The sequence below is a fragment of the Talpa europaea genome (genome assembly GCF_964194135.1).
Source record: "Talpa europaea genome assembly, chromosome: 5".
NCBI classification, from domain to species: Eukaryota; Metazoa; Chordata; class Mammalia; order Eulipotyphla; family Talpidae; genus Talpa; species Talpa europaea.
In genome coordinates this window covers 27,301,393-27,320,230 of record NC_140071.1, presented here as the reverse complement: position 1 = coordinate 27,320,230, position 18,838 = coordinate 27,301,393, and the positions used below count along the sequence as shown (strand labels likewise).

Genomic DNA, 18,838 nt, shown 5'->3' with positions numbered 1-18,838 from the left:
GTAGTTTTTCAGCTATATTGGTTATATGGTTTTTCTGTGTTGAAAACATCTGGAATTGTTACCATAATTTGAGGAAGAGCCCTGTTGAGGTGCCTTCTCCTTCAGAAGTGATTTACAGTCTCCAAGAAGTAATTTCTGAAGAGGCAGTCGCTTCTGTCTTTGGTTGGAGACCCAGGAGAGAGAGCTATGCTGGGTGCAGACGTCTGGTATTTCAGTTACCACAGAGCAGCTCAGTCACAACTTCACCTTCTCTAAGTTGACCTGCCTATGTGATGATTTGCAACTTTCAAGGCCATGGATTGGTGCCCCTGGCAGTCTGCAGTTCTTGCTATTGGAGGAGGATTGAAGGATGGACGTTTACACATCTTGGACATAAATACTGGAAAAAGCATCCAGACCCCAACCACCAACTCACAGGTAAATGTCTCTTCTGAAGTTCACCTTTATTTTGATCAGAATCTTGTGAAGATAATGAGAGAGCACAGGACCCAAACATGTCTCAGTCTATCTCCTGAATCCACAGGAGTTTCAGTTCTTAAAAGCTGAGCCACTTTTTGGTAAGACTTCTTTGTGTACAAATGAAATGTGAATTTAATTTGTTTTCTTTTTTTCACATTTCCTTTCTTTCTTGGCACTGCTTTGACTGTGAAACTTGAGAGCAGTCTGGCTACCCATGGCCAATGACATTAGTCCATTTAAGTTTATACCTTAATTGCACTTCACCCTATTTATACATTTAGTTCTTTGTTGCTAGAATGAATGTAATTCCTCTTTCATCTTAACCCTGGCTGTGCTCTAGAGGATGGTGGAGACAGACTTAGAATAAGTTTAAAACACATTTATAATGAATCAGAAATGGACATGATTCTGTTTTTTTTTTTTTATTTTTGGTCATTATTACAGATTTGTTCCCTAATTTGGCTACCAAAGACAAAGGAGATTGCAACTGGTCAAGGCACTCCTCAGAGTGACGTGGCTATGTGGGCCTGTCCTGCTTTGGCCAGATCGGGTGGATTTTTTGGTCAGTATTGATAAGTGAGTGAATAAATGACATACAATAAAATGACCTGTGATAGGCAGGAAATGCCTGGAATGGAAGAGTTTCTCCTTCTGGTTATCTGAAGTATATATATCTTCTGAAGAAAAAGACCTATACCCACCATACCTTAGGTGTATAGATGGAGTGCTTCTGAATTGGACTAAGATTCTTCATCATTTAAAATTGATAGTGCATGGATGATGTGGCAGGCACTTTTTTGGGTGTATAGACAGGTGAGCAAGACAGACAATATTCCTGTCCTCAGGGAGCCTATTCTTATGTGAGAGGAGACAGACAGAAAACCAAAACTAAAAAAAACAACACAGACGTACAGTGTTGGGTAGTGATAATACCATTGCCTTCTTTGGAGATTCTGAGAATGTTCTTTGGCAATGACAAAACACCCTTAATAGAAAGGCTTCCTGCTTCTGCTGTCAAACTGGCTGGACCTCTGTTTGGCTTTTATATACATTAGCTGTTACACTGTGTGATTTGGTAAATAAAATACAGGCAGCTCTTGAAAAGCCACTTTGGTGGTCCAGACATGAGCATAGGAGCAATGAGAATTGATCATTTGCATATTTTAAATCCTAATATATGCAATTAGAGGACCTTCTAAGATTAGAGAAATATTTTAAATCAAGTCTTTTTTTTAAATAAATTTTATTTTTATATTCCCCATACAATTGCAACCCCCTTATTTTGACCCCATCCCTCCTTTCCCCGCTGCCCACCCCCCATAGAGTGTCTCTGGTTCATAGTTTTTTGTTGATCTTGATTTTTACTTTCTTATAGTTATTCATTTTCCTGGTCCCTTATTTAAGTTTTCTAGATTCCTGCTATGAGTGAGACCATTGGTATTTTTCTTTTTCTTTCTGGCTTATTTCGCTGAGCATGATCCCTTCCAGCTCTATCCATGTTGCTGCAAATTGCATGTGTTTATCTTTTTTGAATGCTGAGTAATATTCCATGGTGTATATGTATCACATCTTCTTGATCCAGTCATCTATTTTTGGGCATTTGGGTTGTTTACAAAACTTAGCTAAAAAATATGGAACGCTTCACGAATTTGCGTGTCATCCTTGCGCAGGGGCCATGCAAATCTTCTCTGTAACATTTCAATTAAATCAAGTCTTAAAACCCTGTTCTTCATAAAATTATGACTCCAGGGCCTCCCTGGTGGGGCAGCGTGTTGAGCACCGCACTGTGAAGCTGTCCACAGTCTCTGCAGTGCAGGTTCAATTCCTGGCCAGCCAGGGAGAAACCCACATGGCACAGCCCACCTCTCCTGCCTCGTCTGCTGCTCCCCTCAGCAGTGTCTTCGGTCAGTCTGCCTGTTCTGCTCCCTGTTCTATCTCTGGTGAATTCTCTCACTCTCCTGAACCTCTGACTGTACCCCAGTTCTTGGATAAATAAATAAATCTTTAAAAAACTGGGTTTGACCTATTTGGTCCTGGATGTAATGAATCAAGATCAGCCTTAAAAAAATGAAATAAAATGGAATAAATGAGAACGTTAGTACTATTTTGTGAAGCTTTGTTATGGTCATCAACACACATATGTGCCTGTGTATGGTGTTGCTACAATAAAATACAGGTAGCTCTTGTATTTGATACTGGGTAGTGGCAACAGTTTGAAAAAATTTTTCTAGATCATAGTCACATCTTTGCTAAGTTTTACAGTGATGATTCTCTAGGGAAAATTCCAGTTTTCTGACTGCAGCAGAAAGATAATTTACAATTGGCACCTTTGTCCCACCAAAAACTTGTAATTGCTTGAGATACTTAGGTCAGAAGGACTCTGGTCAAACTGGTTTCAGAAATGCTGCCTATTATAGCTTCTTATTCCAAATATTTATAATGCATATAGCAGTCTAGAAATAACTCTGACATAAGGAATCCTGCTTAATTTTCTTAACCTGGAGCTCCCAAATTAATGTGAACATTAAACACTTTATTTTTCACACCCATTCAACTCATATAGAACAACTGTTTCACAGAATGTTCTTTGGGAAGTGATTAGTTGTATAAAAGAAAGGAGTGTTGCCTCTAGAATTCCAAAAGTAAGAAATTCATGTATGCTTTGTGGGTGTGTCCTGCTAAGATACATCTATTTATTTGATTTGTTTCTTGAAACCTAGGTCCAAAGGGGATGACTTTTGGGGGCTAATATGAAGAATGGGGTGAGTGGTAGGAACAGAAAAATGGCAATTCCTGGGTAAATTAGGGAAGATAGAATAATAATAGCATGGGCTACATGGCATGTCATGGGCTAGGAAAGTTTCCCTAAAGTGATCCATGTCAATCCCCTGGATCCTGTGAATGTGACCTTATTTGGAAAAAGGGACTTTGCTGATTAATTAAGGAACTTGAAATGAGATTATCCTGGATTAACCAGGTGGGTCACAAACTCTTACAAGAGACACACAGAAGAGAACAGACACACAGAAAAAGAGGTGCTGTGACCACAGAGGCCGAGACAGGGGTAATGTGGCTGCAAGTCAAGACTGCCAGTGGCTGCCTAGATGAGACAAGGAACGAATCTCCAGAGGGAGCTGTAGCTGGCGCTCCTTGATTTGGGGCTTCTGGTCTCCTGAACTGAGCGAGAAGACATTTTCATTGTTCCAACTCACAGTGTTTGTGGTAATTTGTTGGCAGCCAAGAGAAATAGTCTAGAAAGGAGACATTGAAACAAAACCTAAGCCATTCAGGATCTTTCCGAGTCAGCCCTGACTGCTGTTACCTCAGCAGAGGCACAGTAGGGTCACCAGCTCTAAAGGTGGCAGGTTTCCCCCAAATCCCTAATCCTGGGATGTGATTTCTGATCACACTTTAGTTTGCTCCTCCTCAACCATGGCCCTCATAACGGGCATCATGAACTGTTTCTCCTTCTTCCTCCAGGCCACAGAGGCAGAGTGCTGCACTTGGCTTTGAGTCCAGATAAGACCCGAGTGTGTTCTGCTGCCGCGGATGGCACAGCCTATATTTGGAACTGCTGCTAGCCTCTCAGTCCCTCTGAGCTCCAGCTTCCTCCTTGCTCAGTGAGAGTAACCGCACTGACCTTGTCTTTTTCATGGGGTTGTTGAGTATCTAATGAGATGAAGTGCTTTTCCTGACTTGAGAGCCTGTTCTTCCTTAGGTGATTTTGTTTGCTCTGCTCTCATTGTATTTCCCAGAGGCTGTCTTTGACACTCCCCACCTCCTCTTTGCTCTTCCTCCTCCTCCTTCCCACTCCACTCTTTCTTGCTAGAGCTGTGTTTTCCCTGCTATAGTCATGTACTATCTATAGCAGAGATTTCTTGACTTTTCTCCAAAGCTCTCGCCCCATATTTCTATTTGCCTCTGCATATTTGAGATCCTTTCCTCTCATTCAACTTTGGCTCTAATATGCTTTCAATACAGTAAAAACACATTCACTTTGGACTTGCACCACGGACTTGGGGAACTTGGAGGAGACACAGGGGGAGAGACATGGAAGAGACACTTGGAAGAGACACGTGGGTGACAGACACATGGGGAGGCTGGCAGTGGCAGCCTTTATCTTGATTTGTACTTTGCTTTTTTGCTTCTCTCCTCCCAGACTTGCCTGGCCCCTTCTGTCCCTTTCCTATGATTCCCCACCAAGACTTGCCTAAGACTTGCTCGACCTTTCAGTCCTCAGTATCTCACTTTGGACCACCCCTAAATGGCTGGTCATTTGCCTATGAGGGGATGGGTAATTTTGGGTGTTTTACTTGGAATACGCTTTCTTCTTCTCTTTCTGTGCACACTAACCATATTGAAATATTTTTAAGCTAAGAGTCTCCATTGTATTTGTGCACACGGATGGCAGGACCCTTTTAGAGCCTGCAAGTTTGCCTGTCCCAGGGTACCCCTTGGTCTGTGTTGTAGGGGACACAATCTGCCACTTCCCCAGACACCAGAGGTGAGGGTAAGGATGATTAATAAATCTCAGACTAAACCTGGCTATGGAAGTTTCCAGGAATCAAAGGTGGGATCAGAAAAGATTATCAGCCAGAGGTGGGGGCAGAGATGATTATCAATCTTAGAAGACCAACCCAACCTGACCCCAGGCCATAATTTCCACAATAATTCTATCAAAGAATGTTATAAAATAATGTTTTTCCCTTGCTCTGGCAAAATGCAGCTCTTGTTCTTTACAACTGCCCTGGAGTGTCTGTGCAGGCGTCTCTCCTTCCTTGTTCACCATACCTCAATAAACTTGTCATGTGCTAATGAATGGGGACATCTGCTGAAATCTTTCTCAAAAGGATCCAAGAATCCTATGCACTGAATCCCATCATCTGAACTCTATCAGAATCACCCCACATCTTCACAGGACTTTTTTCAAAACAAGTTTTCAGCCACCATTCAATACCCACTTCTTAGTATGGGATGGGCAGCCACTGTAACCGTGTTGGACCTGCCCAGGCTCAGCAACAAGGAGAACCAAGGAATCATCCAGATAATCCAGGGCTTAAATAGGAACAACTGAGATAAGAGGCTGACTTTCTGGTGCATCATTTTCTTGTCTGGCCATGTGCATCTTTTATAGCCCCTTAAATTTTAATACCTACTATTCACTTACTTGCCTTTAGAAAATGCTCAAGGCATTTCCTGTTCCTATTTCTCACATAGACTCAGGGTCTTGCATGTAAGTATGAATAGCAGGTGTTGATGTGGAACAATGGCTTTGGAAGTGTCACCTCATTTTCTTTAACCTGCATGCTCCAGACTGGCTGTTTGTGTTTCCCACAGAAATGATGAGTTCTAACTGTGTTTGTTACTAGACAGACCTGACCTTAGTGTCACTCCTTCTGGAATTTGTGGATAAGTAACTTTGTAAGTCACATAACTCTGGAACAACACCCATGACATCGGTCCCTTAATTGCTCGCTTGCGTTATCCTCCAGGTGACTGTATTATCCTGCCCCATATTGCAGGTGGTACCTGCCTACTACAGTGAGTGCAAAGAGACAGGCACAGTCACAGGAACTGACTTTATATATAAGATCAAAAAGTGACAGTAAATGAAATGAAATAGAATGATCTAAACTGGTCTTTTCATTTTCCTTTTTATCCAGTTGATGTGCTTCTGTGAGAGAAGAGTATAGATGCCAGGGAAGCGGGGATCTCCACATTTCCCTTCTGCACATTTCCCTTCTGCGCCACGGGAAGTGATGCCTCTGAGCTCACCCTTGCATATCAAAGGACTGCCAGAGTCTCCCTGGGGAAACACAAGAGGGGTGATGGGGAATTAGCATGGAACATGACCATTAGCAGGATGGCAGAAATTTCATTAAATGTGAAGTTAAAACTTAGTTGAAATTTAATAGACACCTTGACCAATTGAAAATTACAGCTTAAAAAACAAAATGTTTGGGAATAAACTTGATTCATTCATAAACTAGTGAAAAGAGAAATAAAGCATTTATTGTTTACACTAGCCACTGATTTTGATATTGATCCTCTATTTTAGAAAGATGACCCACCTGTGTGTCATTTCTCAAAATGCTTAGTAACTCAAGGGGTAAAATGGCCAAATGTAGATGGGGCAAAAGGCAAAGAGTAAAAACCATATTTTCAAGCATCCCCAGCAGGTAGTTATCTTCCAAAACCCCCAGCACCAGCGTAAACTTTGCTTTCACCATCTCCAATACCTAGAACCTACTCCCTAAGTCTCTTTGAGCAGCTGATGCTGGATGGAAAGGTTCAGAAATCAGTGATTACACATCAGAGCTGACTCCACAGCACAGAGGCTTCAGTTATTTGTAAGTTGCCTTTTTCTCCCAGAACATGCCACCACTTGTGTGACCGCATATTCTGTCAGGGAACTCTAAAATCACATCTCTAACTGTATGTGAGAACTCAAGTCTGGCTTGGTACCTCAGTGCCCCAGTGAAGGCGGGTGGAGCTGGATGGAGGGCCACTGAGGCCTGTGTGCAGAGCTGTGCAGTGTAAATCTACCCATTTATCCCCTTCCTGGTGATGTGAGGGCTGTGGGAAGCTCCCTTTGCAGGCAAAAGTTAGTCTTACACGTGTATGAAATCAAGAGCCATGTGAGAACCCTGGGTCTACTAGGACAGGTGTATTTCTTTCCCCTGTCTAATACAGTGCCTGACACTCTCAGAATCAGTCCTTAGGTCTAATTTCATCAAGAGCCAATTCAGAGGAGTCTTGGGTGTTGAGAGAGTGGGCAGGACAGCTAGGTTTGGATGGCAAGGGAGGCTGGTGGGGAGGGGACAGACATCTTGGCATGCTGTGGAGGCCTTGGGATGCTGCATGTGGGCTGCAAAGGCCTGAGTGTCGGGGTCCTTGGATGCTCACGATGGGAGCTCAAAGTAGAAAATGTGTGATGGAAGCTTCACAAGGAACAAAACTAGAGGTGGGGGTAGAGATGATTAAAGAGTCTCTAAACTGGCTATGGAAATCTAAAGGCACAGACCAGAGGTGTGGATATGGAGTCTTGTTAGTCATACAAAGAAACACCAGTCCTTACAGATGAACCCAGCCAGGCCTTAGACATGATAGGTAAAATTCCACAAAGGAATGACTCTACCCCCCTTTCCAACCACTTCCCGAAACCTCAAGGAACACTATATAAAACTACCCCAGACCTGGCAAAACGCAGGTGTTGTCCTATGACTGCCCTCCTGTGTCTATGCAGGGCCTTTCCTCCACCCCCTTCTCTTTTCCCTAATGAACCTATCCTTTAAAAATGCAGCCTTTGACTGTTTTTGTTTATGTCTTTACTTTATTAAAACTTGCTGTGTTTGCTGAATGGGAAATTCAATAAAAATTTTTCTCAGTGATAAACCAAGGGCCTCACTCAGGGAACCCCATCCTTTGAGTCCCTCACTCAGAGTGGTGTTTGAAGGGCAAAAACAGATGAGGGAGGGCAAAGGAGAGAAAATGGAAGGGTACGGAAGACAAATGCCATCTTTTCCTGGGATTTGTCTGTCCTTCCTAAGAAAAAAGTCATTAAAATTCTGCTGAAGCTTATAGATAAGCTCCTGGCGAAGGCAGAGGCCTCTGGCTCTTCCAATCTCTGGTGACCCCAATGCTGTGCACACTGCACATCCTTTTCAGAGGACACTCCAAGGAGTTTTTGACAATGGAGCAAAGTCAGTACTGAGCTTAGAGATGGGAGTGTTTCTTCTACTCTCATCTTAAGTAGGATCCTGCCCTCCCTTCTCGGGGGACTGGGGTGTGAGGGCGTGCACGTTCTCTGGCATGGGCCATACTTGAAAGTTGTCTCCTGGCATTGAGTTTGGCTCTACAAAGTGATGGGGTCTAGACCAGTACCTAGGAATGAAAAGCAATTGCCCAGTCACATGGCAGAGGGATTATTGGAAGGTGCTGTGATAAGAAAAGGGTACCAAAGGGTCTAATGGAACCCTGACTTCAACTCTTCTGAGTGCCACATATTTGCAAGTTTTGATCTCCATACATTAATATGAGAAAAGAAGAAAAAGTCACTTCTAAGTGGTTTTTGATATAAAACATAGAAGATCTAGCAGTAGAGGTAAACTTGTTATTTTTCATGAACTCACCTGAGTTGAGAATATGAATTTATTTGACTTGGGTTTTATCAAACATTTTCCACTAGAACTCTATAGAAGCACTAGAACTCTACAGAAGACACGCCACAACAAGGTAAAACATGATATTACATTTTCTCTGTCTGCATGACTTACTCTAGCAGCTAAAACATGAGATCTTATTGTACTTACGTCACATGAGTCCTTTCCACCCTTCCTGTTTCCAGCACAAATCATATTCCGTCCAATCACAGGATCATTATTATAGTGATCTTTATCACTGCAGGTTTTTCTGTCAATGATGGTGACACTGACTTCTTTCAGAGTGTCTGATGAAGACCCTTTGTTACTAACCTTCCCCCAGCCTGCAACTTGGCACTGGGTGTTTGGTTTCACATCACTCCCATTTTTAGTTAAACTGGGTAATGGAAGGGTAGTAACGTTTTCATTTATTGTTGCCCTTTTCCTCAACTGTTGGATGATTAGAAGAAAGAGTTAATAGAATGAATTAAAATATTCACATATTTGCTTAAATGCTGGTCCAACCCTCAGGGTTTCCCTGTGTAGCTGTGGTCTGTATGATACTGAAGTGGAAAATGTCAGGCTGACCTGTTGATGAGCTGAAGTTGGGACATAGGCTGTAGACTGAAAGTTTCAGGGAACAAGTGATAAACACTCTCAAGGCCAAACGCCTGATTCATGCATCTCAGCTGACTGTACCCCTTGCTTTAGGCAATAAATACTCTGTTACCTAATTGCTGGGAGCTCAGACTTTGGAGAGAGATCTCTGGGCCTGCCGGTGTAAAGCCCTCCGGAGTAAATAACTTCCCTCTCCCTCTCTGAGTGCTGTCTGGTTACCTGACAAACTCCTGTCATAACAATATCACAACGGAGGAGAGGTTCCCATGCCAGATTGTGGGGGGTTCTATGACTTTAAAGAAGACAGTCAGGGCCTCCCTGGTGGCGCAAGGGGTTAAGCACCACACTATGAAGCAATCTGCAGCCTCTGAAGCACAAGTTCGATCCCCGGCCGGCCAGGGAGCAACACACATGGTGCAGCAGACCTCTCTGGCTCGCACACTGCTCCCCTCAGCAGTGTGTTTCAGTCTGCCTGTTCTGTTCTCCACTCTGTCTCTGGTGAATCCTCTCACCCCGCGCATCTGGCCTGTACCCCAGTTCTTGTATGTATAACTAAATACATCTTTAAAAAACAAAATAAAAAACAAAAAAAAAAAGAAGACAGTCAAAGGTACATACTTGTACAAGTTGAAGATCATTCTCAAGTGTTTTTCCACCATAACTTGAATAGGGAAACATTTTTTTAATTTGTATTATCTGTTGATTTTCTTTTTCTGTATTGCTTATTGAGTGAGCCCCAAGAATGACATCGTATTTCCTCCTGAAAACAGTCACAACACTATTAATTGTATTGACTCTTTTAATCAGGAGCTGAACATGTTATATATTGATCTCCGTTGTCCCATATGTAAATATACCAGCTATGAAGTACGTTAGAGAATAAAAAGTAAGATGCTTATGAATTTTCACCATATCATACTTGCTGTCATCATCATCACCTGCTTATTTTTACAAGCTAAACCAGGCTCACTGAAAAACAAATGTTAAGGGAACTCTCCAAGAAGCTAAGCCAAGCCTTGAGATCTCTGATGGAGTTTTAGCACTGATAAGAGAATCAAGTCCAGAGCACAGGAAAAGTTCTCAATAGACTAGAGATAGAAGCAAAAGGTATTTGATAGTTTTAGAGTAAAGCAAAGAAGGGGGCCTCCCTGGTGGTGCAAGGGGTTAAGCACCACACTATGAAGCAATCTGCAGGCTCTGCAGCACAAGCTCAATTCCTGGCTGGCCAGGGAGAAACCCATGTGGTGCAGCAGACCTCTCCTGTCTCCACCGCTGCTCCCCTCAGCAGTGTATTTCAGTCAGTCTGCCTGTTCTGTTCCCCACTCTGTCTCTGGTGAATCCTCTTACCCCCTGCATCTCTGGCCTGTACCACAGCTCTTGTATGCATACACAAATAAAACTTAAAAAAAAAAAAAAAGCATAGAAGGGAACTGTGTAAGAGAATAACATGTTTATCTTAGATAGGAAAACTTTGAGAAATAGATTACTGAGTGGAGGGGTGGCACCCAATTTGCATGACATAGGATGTATGTATATTGGGGGAGTGGTGGCCTGAAGAAGGGGCCGAGGATGCCTTCTTTTTTTTTAACTCCATGCTGAAAGGTTCATTTTGCTTAACAAAATCAACATACTCTCTGATGAACTAATGAAGGCTGTTATCATTCACATGGATACTTTTCCATATACCAGCTGATATTAGTTTCACTTAAGACAGTAGAACAGTGTTTTCAGCAGAGCACACTTTCAGGATGAAATGTCCCAAAAAAACTACACTGTCCTGTATGGTATCCACTAGCCACATATGGCTACTGAGGATTTGAAATGTGACTAATGTGACCAAGGAAGTAAATTTGCAGTTTTATTTAACTTTAATTAATGTAAATTTACATAGAAACATGTAAGTTTACATAATTGTGGGCCTGCTAGATTTAAACAGCCTGCTCAGCCATCATTTTAGTACCCAGTAATTATGCCCTCCAATACAAGGTGAGAACGGCCTGGTCATTTATTTATCTGACCCAAAGGAATGTAGTATACCAGACTCTATAAGGTGCCTTTCAAAACAATCAAGAGCAGAAAGCTTGTTCACCCTGGGACCAAGGATATGCATAATGAGGTACAACTGGGAATGCCATAGGGGCTATTGACTGATGTTTGGCCTTATATCCTGGGCCTTGTTAAAAAGACTGGAGCCATGGATGGGAACCTGGAGTATGATTTCCAATACAATATGGATTATCAATACATGGTCAGCAGACTCACAGCCCCCTGAAACCCTAGATGAGATAAGCACGTTCTCAGTTTTTACCCCCTCCTTCTCTTTGTTCTCCTACCCAGCATAATTGATGTCTTATGATTAGCCTATCAATAAAAAGTCAGGATCTTGCTTTCTACAGCGTCCTGCACTGTGCAGCTTGCTCCTTGACTCCCTTTCGTCAATGTGGTGTTGGCAATGCAACAATAGTGACTACCTTATTGAACAGTCCAGGAAACTTGATTTAAGTAATGGGAAAAGACCATACTTGGAAGGAATTTGAAGGTAGTGGTTGACAGGGGTTAAGAGAAGGCTAAAGATGTGAGAGGTGTTTACTCAGGGAAACAGGAAAGCATTTGAATCAAGTTTTCTCTATGTGACTGTTGTGCTCAATAGCCTGAGGGGACATAGAAAATTTTACACTTCCCTGGCTAATTCTACTCAATTTAGAGTCAGGACAAGAAGCAAAGCCTTGCAGCACCTAGACCAGGTGGTTCTAAAGGAGACCTCGAGGAAGAACTGGTGGGGGCTCATTGTGGGTCCTCATCAGTCTATTCATTGGGGCCAAGCCTGCTGGGGTGCATGAAGCAAGCTCCCAAAGAGTTCAGTGTTGTGAAGATACACATAAGCCTCCTGACACTTTACAAGGATTTACACTTTTTATTAGTATTCACCCAATTCAGAATGTCTCAAATTCTTTTTAAAACTCAAGCACTTACTCGTTACAGTGAGCTGCAGTCAATACCCAGCTTTCTCCGACCAAAGCCCCAGCACAAAGGCTTTTCTCTCCTTTAAGCAGAACCATGTAGGGTCTTGAATGAGGTTTCACATCACGTCCTCCAATGATTTTTTCACAGAAATCTGTTAAAAAGAAGACGGCAAATTCTATCAGTGCCTGCCCCAAAGAGCTCCGTTAAAGCCATGTTTCTAAGGCCAGACTTGCTTTTCCAGGTTGAAGGGAAGGATTGATGAGAAAACTTCTCTCCTGTCCTCCCCGCCGAGTAGCTGCTCAGATATCTGAGTACAAATCCTGCTCTTACTTGGGTGTGTGAGAAGGCACCCCCTTCTGCTCACAGAAGCTGTATATTAGCAGGCTGGAAATACATCTGTAGGGGCAGGAATGGACACAGTGCAGGTTTTCTATGATCAGCAGACCGGGTAAAGGAGGAGTCAGAGTCCTCAGTGGTTTTGCAGGCTTTTTATTGGGATTACCAGGTACACGGCAGGCAGGGGCGCTGGCGGGCCGGGAGGCTGGCAGGCCTCCCAGCCCCCAGCAGGTCTTCACTCTGGGCTCTCCGGCCTTCTCTTGGCTTCTGCTTCTCTTGCTTCTCTCTCTGTTTCCATTCGTTCTTGGCTTCTCTTTCAACTTCTACTAGCATCCCTGTGATGCCGCCCTTAAAAGCACAGTCTCAGCCCAGGTGAATCCCATCTACCTCTGCCCAAACCCTATTCCAGGTGCCCGCCAGCGGGCATGCACTCAGGACCGCAAGGACCCATCATCTATCCTGATGGCGGGAGGGCAGAAAAGCCTGGCATTTTTCCTTACCCTATAACATCACAACAACTGACCTCAACCCCAAGACTTGCAAAGGACAGAGAGCTGTGCCTTGCTCTACACCAGCAACAACTGCTACAGGAGATCCTGGTGATGATGATGATGGAGGACAGGAATAGAAAAAAAAAAACAAACTAAAAAAAGGAGGCACCAGGGCCTCCCCTGGTGGTGCAGCAGTTGAGTGCTGGGCTTCGAGCTGCCCGCAGCCTCTGCAGCGCCAGTTGGATCCCCGGCTGCCGATGAGGATCCCACATGGCGCGCAGACCTCTCCTGCTGTGCCCGCTGCTCCCCTCAGCAGTGTACTTCGTCAGTCTGCCTTTTCTGTTCCCTGCTCTGGCTCTGGTGAATTCTCTCACCCTCCCGCACTTCTGACTGTACTCAGTGCTTGTATAAATAAATAAATAAATCTTTAAGAAAAAATAAAAAAAAGGAGGCTCCACAGGATCAGAAACCTGGCTCACACAAGGAGGTGGGGGTAGAAGAAATTAGCATAACCATTGACAAAGTTGCAGAAACTGTTATCCTTAGGCCCAGAGGACCCTAGTATCCATAGGTGCAGACTCTAATCCTTAGGCCTACTGCTGTAGGGATTGTCTAGAGCACATGCCCAAGGGTAAAGAGATTGAGCCCAACAGACCCTAAAGGTGAAGATATGGAGATTGAGCCCATTGTAGAATCTCCCATCCCTTTCAAATTCTACATAGTTACCCAAAATTAGCAACCATCTGAAGACTCACAAAGATGAACCCCTCCCTACCAAAAGAAGCCCATAAAACCTAACGCTACCCCCACAGAGGGGCGGCTCTTCCTGCCCGCTTGTGTCTAAGCAAGTACTTTACCCGCTTGTGTCTAAGCAAGTACTTTACTTTTCAGTCCCTTTCCCTAATAAACCTGCCCTTTAAATATAACTACCGTCTCTGTCTGTCTCGTGGAGAAACTCGCCGGAAAACTCACTGCGTGACGCTGAAAGGGAAGCTCTGGTGAAAGCTTCCCAGAGTGAACCCAAGGACCCCGCACTAACTCAAACCACAGCAGTGACACCCTTGAGTCCCTTCCACCCATTTCTGGTTGAGTATTAATCTGGGGAAGCAGAGGCTTTAGATGTCCGAGAGCTGGCGTTTTCCCTCAAGCTCTTATAAAAACACAGTTTACAAACTGTTCTTAGCACCTTTTACTGTGACCCTACTCATGAGAACTTTGGCATTAGAGAGTAGCATGCTATATTGGGAGAACTCCACCTGATGTTCACCTCCGTTCTCCAGATCCAGCCACCTCTTGATGCCTGGATTTAGGGCCTTTCTGATGAGGTAATGGGAGGGAGGCAGAATGATGCTATAAGGAGAGAATGTCACTGTAGGGGAAGGAATGACACGCAGCAGGACCTTCTATGATCCCATGTGGACCGGGTAAAAGAGGAGAGAGTCCTGAGCCTTCAGTGGCTTTTGCAGGCTTTTTATTTAGATTTACCAGGCACATGGCAGGCAGGGGTGCTGGGGGGCCAGGAGGATGGCAGGTCTCCCAGCCCCAGCAAGTCTTCACTCTATCTGGGCTTTCTGGCCTTCTCTTGTGTTCTGTCTGCTTCTCTGCTTTCCTGCTTCCATTCCTTCTTGGCTTCTGCTGGCATCCCCGTGATGCTGCCCTTATAAACTCAGTCTCTCAGCCCAGGTGTACCCACTCCAGGTGCCCGCCATCAGGCGTGCATTCAGGACCACAGGGTTCCCTCATCTATCCTAATGGGGGGAGGGCAGAAAAGCCTGATACTTTTACCTTACCCTATAGTTGCCTGACTGAAATTAGATGTTAGATCGTGATGATAGACCAGAAGTATTGATTCATTTTTAGAGGGTCATAAATGCTAAACAGGGCACAGCATCCACTCTGGCTGAAAGGAATGTGTGCCTTTTGGATATGCTCTCAGCTTCCACCTTTCCTGTACCAGATGTTCTGGGATCCTCCTAAAACATGTATATTGTGTATTGTATCTGCCTGTATATTGCTGAGACTCCTGGTCCATTAAATAGGGCACAGGTCCTGCTACTCCATTATTAGAGCCAACTCACAAATTCATAATGAGATGTAAATGATGCAGAAGTCTTAATAAAACTTGCTGAGTGTGAGAGTGGCTACAGCTGCTCTAATTTCCAGAAAGCAATTAGAATTCTAGGCTCAGAAATAGAGGGGTGAGAACAGATAAACCAAGAGAACTTCACCTGCCTCACATTTTTTCTTGAGGTGAATTCTGTGAGATAGATTCTAAAGGTGCATCTTTAGATGTTCTGGGCTGCAGAAACTATAAATTCAATAGGATACTCCTTTATGCAAAGTCCTGTGTTTGGTGAATACATACATGTGTATATGTATTCACCAGCTATATTTCCCACAATCAACCACTCTTAAATGGGCCAGGGATCAAGGTTTAGATATTAAAACTAACAACTCTTGATTTCCATGCAGTATCAAAATAAATTGGATTTCCAGGACAGGGGCTAGTATTTAAAAAAAATCCTCCAGATTATTCTGATGTGCAGCAGGCTTGGGTCAAAGCAACAAATGTTGCCCTGTTGTGTCTATACTCTTTCTGGGTCCATTTTGCTCTGCATAACCACAGAAAACCAAGTGAAGTAGGACAAGTTGCTTTTGTTGTTTCCTTTGAAGAAGAAATCTTTTGGACTTTAGAATCCTCTGTTTTTACCTTTTGGAGGATTTACCATGACAATAATAGTCATACTATGTCATACTTCTAATATGCCCACCCTTTTGAATGTCCTGCAACCATATATTTTTTTAATGTTAAAGTTACTTAAAAATATTCTCCTTTTTAGGTTTGAGATAAATGAGGCAATTCCTATCTAAGAATCTGTGATATCAGCACTTGTCCGTCCCTCCCATCTCCGGATTCTTGAGGAAAGCCCTTGACTGCTCCACACTTGTCAGTCTAGCCTCAGAGCAGTCCTCACTTCTTAGAAGGTTTTTAAAAATCCTCATTTTTCTTCTAGTGACAATGACAGGTGTTTTGCAGCCTTTCATACTGACGCATGTATATCACAGAACCAGACATGCTGGTCACTGCTTAGGACACCAAGGAATAGGCTTAATATAAAATACCACAGCACTTCCAGAGAATTGATGTGGGGCATTCCAAATGCCCTAGTGTATTTCCAAGGACACACTAGCCTGGAGAAACACTGATAAAGATTTGAATAATCCCTGATTTGTTTTGGGTGCCTGGGTCAAATTTGTTTTGTCTTTAAAACTATCTATGCCTTTTTGCAGCAAGGAGGGGTGAGGCACCACTATTCCTTCCTTGAAAGGTACTGTTTGTTCTCCTACCTTGAGAGCTTTACTTTTGCTTGTTTTTCCTTTCTGGCAGTTTTTAACCTATAGCTTGACAGCATATGCACTGGTGGTTCTGTTATCTTTTGTAAAGATATGATAAAAAAAGGAATAAGGATGTTTTCCCTTCTAAAATTATATATATAATTATATATATATATTCTCTTCTAAAATATATACATATAATCCAAGAAAGAGGGTAAAAACTCTCCTCTTAGAACATTTAGCTAACATTGACAAAAGGTCATGAAAGTTTGCTGTTTGCTCAATGGTTTATAACAGAAATGACGAGCATCAGTCTTACCTTCAGGAATTAACAGGAGAAAAATGGCAGCCCAGAGAGAGAATGCTGGAACAGTGCAGGAGTTCCTCATCGTGGCAGGTGTCCCCACATCAAGGAGGAAACCTGTTTTCAGTTCTTGATTGACTCTATATATACAGAGTATACAAAGGATGTGGTTTCCTTATATGTTTTTTTTCCTCTTTCTAATTTCAAAGTTGAACTTTGGGAAACAAAGCACAAGCACGTGAGAAAAGTGACTACTGCTCATTCCCAGCGGGAGTGCTCTCCCTGGCTGGGATGCTGAGGAGAGGACAGTAACTCTAGCAGGTGGTTGGGGGTGGGAGACCTGTGGCCAACAGAACATAGTACATGAGAAGAACCTCTAAAATGTTCAGCTTGATATTAAAAAAAATTAAACCTTGCCATTTGTGACAGTATGGATGGAACTGGAGGGGATTATATTAAATGAAATAAGCCAGAAAAACGATGATAAATACTGGATGGTTTCACTCATATATGAATTATAGAGAGGCAAAACTAAGGGTCAGACAAAACCAAACCAAACCCTTGAAACAGGATGTAGAATTGAGGCTACTGGATAGGGCGGGCAGGACAGGGAGGTATTAGTGGAGGGGGCACAATGGACTATGGTGGAGAACTCTGGGTGCCTTGGTGGTGGGTGTGGTATGGTAACATACATCTGAGGAGAAGTGAACCTGTCCCCTTAAATGATATGCAGTGTTGTAAACCAATGTTACTTCATTAAAGAAAAAAAATTCTAAAAATGTGTTTCTTATATTGTATTTTCCTATACTGTGATATTCTGGCTAAAAAAACAAACAAAATATGAGAAATATTTTGCACAAATTTATCAGCCCTCCCCCTTGTATGGCTCACTGCATTTTATACAGGTACGAAGATGACTTATTTAAATAATCTTGGTCCCAAATCTTGTGCATATTTTTCAATGTAGATAGATATTTGAGGAAAACGTCTCAGCAATAATAAGTCTCACTGACTGAATTTTAAAATATTCTACCAGCAGCAACAGTAGCATTAGTGAATCTTTAGTTTATATGTGAGCTGGCAGGAAAAGATGACTGTCTATTTTCCACATAAAAAATAAATGTGTTTTTATCAAAAAAACTAGCAATAGCAAATGTTGGCGAGGATGTGGTGAAAAAGGAACTCTCCTACATTGCTGGTGGGAGTGCAAACTGGTCCAACTACTATGGAAAGCTGTCTGGAGGTTCCTCAGTCTACTAAAAATGGAGCTACCATATGACCCAGCAATTCCACTCCTAGGGATCTACCCAAAGACACAAAAACATTGATTCCAAAAATTTCCTGTACCCATATGTTTATTGCAGTACTATTTACAATAGGTAAAACCTGGAAACAACCCAAATGTCCAAAAATAGATGACTGGATCAAGAAGATGTGGTGTATATACACAATGGAATATTATTCAGCAATCAAAAAAGACATACTCATGCCACCTGCCGCAACATGGATGGAGCTAGAAGGAATTATGCTCAGTGAAATAAGCCAGAAGGAAAAAGAAAAATATCGGATGGTTTCACTTATAGGAGGAATATAGGGAACCAAACAAGACATCAGGGGAAAAAAATAATAACTGTACAAAACACAACAAAAAAAATACACAGACAATTATAAATCAGAGACATCCTGCAGGGGAGGAGAAAGAAGAGGGATCAGAGGGAGGGAGGGAGGAGCACAGGGGACTGAGGTAATGGTGCACAGTGCATTGGTGAAGGAAATTCTATGGGGACAACACCTGGAGTGGGGAAGCAAACATTGTTTAAAAATGACCAATGATATAAAAAATATATAAATAAAAAAATTTGAAAAAATAAATGTGTTTTGAAAAACAAAATAACTTGCTGGAATTTTAACTGCAATTGATTGAATCTATCAATCAAGTTGGCAAGAATGGCAGCTTAATAATATTGACACCTGAATCTCCATCTCTTTAGGTTTTCTTTTATTTGAGTTTTGTAATGTTATCTACATACTTCTTGTACATGTTTTATTATATTTGCATCTAAGTATTTGATTTTGGTAAGTACAAATGTAAATGGTATTGGGCTTTTAGTTTTCAATTCCAGTTGCTAACTGCTGGTATATATAAGAAAGCAATTGACTTTCATATATTACTCTTGGATCCTGTAACC

General features: G+C 42.5%; 2 protein-coding genes across 2 annotated transcripts in view; one reads left to right on the top strand and one right to left on the bottom strand.

Moving 5' to 3' along the window:
• The window catches only part of CDC20B (cell division cycle 20B), a gene marked incomplete at both ends in the record, with an annotated part of 35,292 nt that extends 31,252 nt beyond the window's left edge, over nt 1-4,040 (top strand). The window contains 3 exons of the mRNA XM_084233612.1: nt 292-417; nt 904-1,021; nt 3,940-4,040. Coding sequence (XP_084089738.1) covers nt 292-417; nt 904-1,021; nt 3,940-4,040 — 345 coding nt within the window. The remainder of the gene's footprint in view (nt 1-291; nt 418-903; nt 1,022-3,939) is intronic.
• A 2,048-nt stretch (nt 4,041-6,088) lies between these two features.
• LOC311170500 (granzyme A-like) lies at nt 6,089-18,690 on the bottom strand (the record flags this gene model as incomplete). Its single annotated transcript, XM_084232916.1, has 5 exons — nt 6,089-6,265; nt 8,772-8,997; nt 12,192-12,333; nt 16,665-16,789; nt 18,680-18,690. The coding sequence occupies 5 exons, from the start codon at nt 18,688-18,690 to the stop codon at nt 6,089-6,091; spliced, it is 681 nt and encodes a 226-aa protein (XP_084089042.1).
• Nucleotides 18,691-18,838: the final 148 nt, after the last annotated feature.